The 7,890-nt window shown below is 41.0% G+C and overlaps 2 protein-coding genes across 2 annotated transcripts; both read left to right on the forward strand.

The window, feature by feature from the left end:
- Positions 1-2,202: 2,202 nt before the first annotated feature.
- On the forward strand, positions 2,203-5,337 carry LOC116310414 (homeobox protein HMX1-like). The gene is made up of 3 exons (XM_039599671.1): positions 2,203-2,512; positions 3,039-3,236; positions 3,922-5,337. The coding sequence occupies exons 1-3, from the start codon at positions 2,263-2,265 to the stop codon at positions 4,347-4,349; spliced, it is 876 nt and encodes a 291-aa protein (XP_039455605.1). The 5' UTR covers positions 2,203-2,262; the 3' UTR covers positions 4,350-5,337.
- A 729-nt stretch (positions 5,338-6,066) lies between these two features.
- LOC116310412 (homeobox protein HMX3-A-like) lies at positions 6,067-7,636 on the forward strand. Its single transcript, XM_039610553.1, has 2 exons — positions 6,067-6,312; positions 6,591-7,636. Exons 1-2 carry the CDS (start codon positions 6,117-6,119, stop codon positions 7,145-7,147), a joined length of 753 nt encoding a protein of 250 aa, XP_039466487.1. The 5' UTR covers positions 6,067-6,116; the 3' UTR covers positions 7,148-7,636.
- The last annotated feature ends 254 nt before the right edge of the window (positions 7,637-7,890 follow it).

Consider the following 7,890-nt stretch of genomic DNA (forward strand, 5'->3'; position numbering starts at 1 on the left):
TCCCTGTTACTGAACTTGATATAAAGCTACTCACTGATCTGACTTTTAAGCCTCTGAGGCAGGAAACTGGGACTGTTGTCGAGGGCCGCATGAATCAGCTGAACTCAGTTCTGCTCAATACTAATTTGTTCTCATTATAAGTGTATTGGTGCAGCCCTCCACAACAGTCCCAGTTTTTCATGTAACCAATTGGGAAAATTAGTTGCCCACCAATCAAAGTCATCATGCCCCAAATGTAACTCTAAAACTCTAACACAGGGCAATCAGCCCCCCACCACCACCACACACACACACACACACACACACACACACAAAATATTATAGCAGACAAACAAAAACTGTATTTTTTATGCAGTTAGGGTGAGGTTAAGCTGGTTATGCTAGAGGAGGAAAAGCCTGTTTCCATGTCCAAGAGAGAGATCTATGGGTAAATAGAAAATAAGTGATTGTAAACAAACGTACAAGTTATACTTCAGATCAAACCGCATTGAGAAATACAGAATATTTTTGGCCCATGTGCAATATTTTTGGTCTCAGTGGAATTACCATCCCCACCCTAAATGACCATAGCCCCTCCAGCCTTATTTATTTATTTATTTATAATATTATATAACTGCTCTTGTTTACAGCCCACAATGTTTCTGTTTCAATGTTTCTATGCATGCAACATGTATATAGTTCACTCACACATATGTATACATATATATTACTTTTCCCCCCCTCGTTGTATATTGTTTTCTTTACTTTTGCACCTTTGTGGTGCAGCTACCCAATTTCGCTGTGCAAGAAACCGCACAATGACAATAAAAAGCTCTAAGCCTCTAAGTCTAAGTCTCTCTAAGAATTTGTGGTTTTCAGGGATGAAACTTTAAAGGCCTCTCCTGCTCAGAAATCTGTTTTTCTTATTGTCACTTTGTTTCAGTTTTTTAGGTTCACTGAGTTGGACATAGAAACGCTGATTTTACATTTTACCCATATTTTGAAGACTGGATGTTTCCTGTGCCTACCTTAAGCTGAGGTTAGCTTAGTTTAGCTGAGGTTAAAAGATGGGCTTGTAAAACTTTGTCACATTACAACTTTCTAACTTGCCAGCGACACGTCATCGGGTTACGCATCTCACTGGTGTTACAACACACAAAAAATGACTTTTCAAAGAAGCAGGCTGCTTTTTGTGTCCAGTAGGTACTTTGTTTTTTTGTTTTTTTTAGTGAAAAACATTTTTGTATCCATAGACTGACGTTTTGAATGAGGGTGTCTCGGGAAAAAAGTATTTTTTTTCTTTTGTTTTTATTTTTAAAAGGGGAGATGACCCGCAAACCTACTGAGAACTGATTTAAACAAGCAAACTAATTTAAGATAAACTAAACTTTTCACTTGACTAGAGATTCCGCTTTGTCACAGTATGGTAGAAGTACACGGTTCATTGAGCGCAGTAAGAGTTTTTTTTTTTCACTCACGCGCGTTGTTTATTTGGCATGAATGCCACATCAGCAACATCTGCTTTTTATTAGCATTAGCGCACAATGATACTATTAATAACGATTCATACTCCTCCTATAAAAGTATTCATACATTATATATCATGCTCAGTCTTGTGTTTTTTGGTATTTTAAGAAGAAAAAGAAATGTTTTACTACGGTTTGTTCATGTTTATCCCTGTTTTTTCTAAAGCCAAATAACTGGATGTGAGTAACCAATGAAATAAAATATAAAAATAGCATTTCTGTGGGAAATGTTTGCTTTGCTGTGTATTTATGGACAAGAAAGTGAAACCTGAGTGTAACAGAGTTCTTTTGTGAATAGTAAATATAAAGTGTGCATGGACAAATGTAACCAATAGGCGGTACTGTGCGCTGTGCCATTCTTCATGGAGCTTTCTCCATCTCCAGCCCTGAGGACAACACCGTATCTCTGCCTTGGTTTGCTCCCTAATTGACCTAAATACAGCATCTCTGCGGTCCCTCAAGGCAGACTATCGCACAGCCCACACGAGAGCCTACAAACAACGAGACCGTGTCCGGGTATTTTCCTGGAGTAATTCCTCTTCGCCTTTTGCCCTCAGCTCAAACCCGAAACGAATTTGCTTTGTGGATCTCTCGTAACTGCAGCAGGCTGTCCTCACATGGACTGCGTCGGGATGGTCTGCGCGCAGAAGACGCTTCTGGCCCGAGATAAGACGCCTTCCCGGGAATGACAGTATAAAATTTACGTCTGGGGGATTTTAAAAGGGATTTTTGTAACGGGCGGACTCAAAAAGTCAGCATGCTGGATGATAAAACACCGAGACTGAAATCCGGTCCTCCATCGAGAGGTTCATCTTTTTACATTGAGAATTTGCTGGGAACTACAGGAAGACGTTCTTCAGCCGAGGAGCGAGCGGAGACTCGGAGCTTCAAACTTACTGGTCACGACCCGGGGATGTGTCCGGGTCTGGAAACGAGACGTCTGAGCGACACTGACGGGTCGGACAGGAGCGGAACATTTGCAAACACAGCGAATGGCAGCTCAAGAAGTGAGTTTGCTCCTGATAGTCCTTTTCGTCCCTTCGAAAAGGTTACTGAAAATAACAAATGATCGTTTTTGTTTCGACGATTTGTTCCTTGTTTATCGTTTACAAGATTCGGGTTAAATATATATAACTCATTTTATTATTAATAAACAAACATCACCCAAACCTCCACATCTAACATTTATGATTTATGCATCTCGCTTTGGGGTCTCAATGGGGCAAAAGTGGACATGACACATGGTCCATAATGCGGTTCACTGTCCCTTCCCCCGTGCGTAAAACATCCCGACTCTCCGATTATCAGCCTTGTAGAAGCCAACAGTATTTGGCATCCACACAACGATCTCACAACAATCTCCCTCTTGTTCTTTAAATAGACCAGCAGCGAAGAGCTGATGCGTATTTATAATCTTGGAGAGGACAGACAGCATGAATGTGCGCAATTCCCCGCTGTGCACAAATCTGACAGTGTGTAGGATGATTTAAAGTAACTTTTTTTTTTTTTTCTTTTTCACGACATCCTTCGCAGGTCTTCTTTGCAAGACCAGCCGCTCGCACGAACATGTAGACTCCGTGCTAAACAGCGAACGGGATTCCCCAACTTTAACGGGACAGGCGGAGGAGAATGACAAACCGGCCGAGAAGGAAGGCGACGGTCTGCCAGATGAGAAGGAAGAGTATGACACGCGCTCCTCTTGCGTCTCTCTAGGGGACAGCTGTGACACAGGTGAGCTCAAAGTACACGTAATTCATTAAAAAAGACACACACAAAACCCCCAAATAATGTCTTGTGCTCTGCTATAAGCACAACCGGAATTTGAGACACGCATGCGCCGTTCTAGTACACACTCACTCAAGTAGAACTTTTTTTTTTCGATTTTAAAAAAGCAGCATTTGCAGAGCTTCTTGGTTTAGGTGCATTTTCTTTCTGATAAGGTGCATTGACAGCAGCAGTGACCAAAGAGCAGGGGTGCAGTTAGCATTTCTTGGGTCTGAGGGCCATACCCTCTCTGCCTGTTACAGCAGAAGTGGGCAACATGTTTTATTTGATTATATTTTTATTTTGTTGTACAAATTAGATAAAAGCAAAGGATTATACATTTAGTAACTGAATGGAGACATTACATAATGGGTTAAAATAAAAATATGAATCTTTATATCTAAATGCTATATGAACATAAAATTAGCTTAAATATTGCAGATTGCTTAATAGCACTGCATAGTTCATTGGATTGCAAAGCAGTACTGCCTATTTGGAGATATTCACCTGGAGACTCGTTAGCATGAATTTGATCAATTAACAGCCACATGGTTTGTTTAATGCAACGCTAAAGATATATATAACATTTTTACCGTTTACGATGTGTGTTAAGAAACTTTTTAATGAAGACGCTGCTTCTTCTTGGCCTCAGGTGACATCACAGTGGTGCGAAAGAAGAAGACGCGCACTGTGTTCAGCCGAAGCCAGGTGTTCCAGCTGGAGTCCACCTTCGACCTGAAGCGTTACCTGAGCAGCTCGGAGCGAGCTGGGCTGGCTGCGTCGCTGCAGCTCACCGAGACCCAAGTAAAGATCTGGTTCCAAAATCGCAGGAACAAGTGGAAACGGCAGATCACGGCAGATATAGAAGCCAGCAGCGCCACTGCACCGTACGCCGCCCAGAGGGTGGTTAGAGTTCCCGTGTTGTATCGCGAGAGCGTCACCACCCCGCTGACACTGACAAACCTGCCCCACGTGTCACCTCCAGTAGTTGGCTTCTCTAACTCTGTTAACTATCCGCTGACTGGCCACTTCACCCATCCAGTGTCATTCATAACGCCACAGATGACCGGGCTGGTGTGATTTAAAGAGCGGAAGAGATCTCGTATACCTGTGACTCACATGAATCAAATAATGATGCTGCAAAATGTTCATGTTAGAATATTCAGTAAAGTTAATCCCTGCAGTGCACTGAGGATTGTCATCCTCTGTTGAAATGTTTCATTTGGATGTTTTCTGGAAGTAATATAGACAAATACAAGCAAATTTACATCAAGGTGCCGATGTCTACTTTCAGCAATAAAATTCCTCATCATTAGCAGAACCTTTATCAATTTATTGTAAGCAAAGGTCATTTTTTAAGTTTTAGTACCAAATTTAGCACTATCAGGAATAAATTAGTATTACTAGAAATATGGAAATTGTGATGGATATTTTTGGACCATTCAAGCTGCCCACCATCCTGTCCTGTGTGCTTTACTGAGGATATTTCACACACATAGTCACGTAGTTTCCAACTAAAGCTTTATTTTGTGAAGATTTCTGTCACTGGAAAATGTAGCTGGTCCACATACTTGGAAGGGTCAGTATGTTTGTGGCTTGTAAAGCAATGTGAAAAAATTAAAACAAAGAAAACGACACTTTGGGAATTCATTAATTTGTAAATGTATAAGAAAAATCTGGAAATGAAAACACAAATTACTGTAAACAATAAGGTTACACATAGAAAAATGCTCTGAGGACAAAAATCAGGGACAAAAGCTCATTTTTATATACTTTTTTCTATACTTTATGCTTTCAACTTGTATTCATGTGCTACAGAAAAAGTTTTTCTTTGCACTGCTGAGTTTCCCATCACACTCAACTTCTCATGTGGCTTTAGACTGTTGAATTCTTTCAGAAATTTGAACCCACACACCTGACCTATGAGTACTAAAATGTAGCTCATTTATGAAATGAAACCAGTTTGGTGTTTGTGATATTGTGACTTTTGATAGCTGTGAACAGGGGTAGGCTATTAGCAACACTGATTGACTGACACGTTTGTTTTTTTGTTGTTAATTTAAGACGATTTTAATACAGAGTTTTGTACACTTCTATGTTCACATGTGAATAAAATTTTATGCACAGGGCGTTTTGTGGTTTCTTTCCTGTTTCTTGGTCATCAGCTGTTTATTTGGCATCTTTATTTGGAATTTAGGTTGTATGTGGGTTTCAAAATAAAAAAAAAAACTTATTTATGCCCAAGGGGCAATTAAGAAAGAAAAGAGGGCATAACATGAGATGAATAGTTTTTAATAGTGTGAGTAACATTTTCAAAGAAAATAAAAAAGAACAATGAGGTTAAGCTGAGATATGCACAATGTTGGAGGCGAGATTAGAGCAGCTTATTGTGTTAAACTTGGCTATGTTATGCGCCCCCTTAACCCATAGTCGGGTTACATAATTCTCATGGTGCCAGTAGTTAAAATGCTGTCAAAATGACATGTTAATGTTCTTTAAGAGGTACTTAAAAAAAGTATTTAGCATCTAAATAAATAAATAAATAAATAAATAAAATAAAGTAACTGGCGAGACTTCCAAACTCTTAGTTTTTGCATACTTCCCGGGAAAGCAGGCTGGACAGAAAGAAAGCGCACAAACCTCCAATATGGCAGCCAGACGTAAATCTGCATCCCGCCCTCATCTGCCCCCTCAACCTCGCCAATCAAAAGCTGCTAAACCGCAGTCTTCCGGGTCGTTGATTTACTGCGCACCGGCTCCTCTGTGCTCTAGTGGCAGCCGAGGAGCAATGGTGCTCGGAGAGTCCGGAGACGTCGGTGTTTCGGGAATCTCGGAGGAGCAAATGAAATGCCGGGGAATATGAGCAAAGAGGATGCCCCCAGTCGGAGCACTTGTTTGACCTTCACAATTGACAACATCCTCAACCTGAGGCCGCAAGGAAGTGGAGATTTGGACTGTTCAAACGGGCAGAAAGACGGTGGATGTAAGAATGTTTTGGAGGAGCGTGAGGATGTATGGGACGTCCGAAGGACAGAGGAGACAGGTAACTCTGCCGGATATACCAAGTACCATATCTGTAAATTTCATAGAAAGAAAGGGAATTTTAGGCTAATTAATCTGTTTAGAAGCACAACGATAAAGATCCAAATAAATTTAAATAAAACACGCTCAAAGTTCAAATTATTAGTGGGAAAATGCAAAAGCGCTTGCAGGACGTCGCTTTCTGTCTGGTTTACTGGAATGTTGCTCAGCTTGTTCGCAGGTGTTTTTACGTTTGCCTTTACCGCTGCACCAAAGCACATCTTGTCGCTCCGTTCACAGTGAAGCCCAGAGTTCAGCGCGGGGGAAACGCACCGCCGCTCACCGCTGGATCCTGTCCCGGGGCGCAAAATGAGTGCCGCGCTGAGGAGCCACAGCAGCAGCACCATCAGCACCACCACCACCAACAACAACAGCAGCAGACTGTGAACTCCAAAGCCATGGTAAAGAAGAAAACGCGCACCATCTTCTCCAAGCGACAGATATTTCAGCTCGAGGCGACTTTTGACATGAAGCGCTATCTGAGCAGCTCGGAGAGAGCGTGCCTCGCGAGCTCCCTGCAGCTCACGGAGACCCAGGTGAAAATCTGGTTCCAGAACCGCCGCAACAAACTCAAGAGACAGCTGTCCACGGACATGGAGGGGCCGCTGGCCGCCGATCACTTCACAGAGGCAGGAAAAAACGTGCAATTACCAACTTTTTACAAAGACAGCAGCCTGCTGGGCGGATGTTTGTTACCCATGCCGTTCCCTGTAGTGTACCCGACGGCAAACGCCGCGCCTTACATTTACTTCTCTAACACTGGCAAATACTTTGGCCTCTTTGATGCAGACTGTTGAGTTCTCTCTTGGGTGCGTGGACACTCCGACTTACAGTCAGCCCAAATATTTTGCATGATACGTCTCATCCTTTTTTCATTTTTAACTTTTTTTAAATGAGTTGTCAACATATCAACTAATTCAACGTGCATGCGCCACTTTTTGGTTAATTATTATTATTATTATTATTATTATTATTATTATTATTATTATTATTATTGAATTTTATATACAGAGTTTATCATCTTGAATTGTGCATGCGTTCAAATCCTCGGAGCAGTTTTCCTTTGCGCAGTAATGTCATCTTAAAGAATGTACCATACGTTAAACTCCTGATGCTGCATCAGCCTTACTACCCTGCAATAATACTTTGTGTGTGTGTGTTCATTGTTTTTCCTGTGGAGCAACACTTGGTTTGTATTTATATGGCCTTATCATTGTTTTGTTTTGTTTTTTAAAACAACTTTTATCTTTTGTTTTCACTTTCATAAGACAGTTAAACTGTGAAGACGGTTATTCTACGACGATCATATTTTGCAATAAAACGTGTAATATTTGCAGTTTTAAATGTGTGTTGACTTGTATCAGGAACAGCAACAAAAAAAGATAACACCAAAACACGCCCAGATTGCATTTTTAATAATCCTTTATTTATTTATTAACTCATACTCCTACTTTTCCTTCATTTTCGCATGATTTATTCAGCGTCAGATCGTATTTGAAGCTTATTTTTCTCCCTGCAGTGATAAAGTCCTGAAAGTCTA

The sequence above is a fragment of the Oreochromis aureus genome, linkage group 3 (assembly GCF_013358895.1).
Source record: "Oreochromis aureus strain Israel breed Guangdong linkage group 3, ZZ_aureus, whole genome shotgun sequence".
In the NCBI taxonomy this organism is placed as follows: domain Eukaryota; kingdom Metazoa; phylum Chordata; class Actinopteri; order Cichliformes; family Cichlidae; genus Oreochromis; species Oreochromis aureus.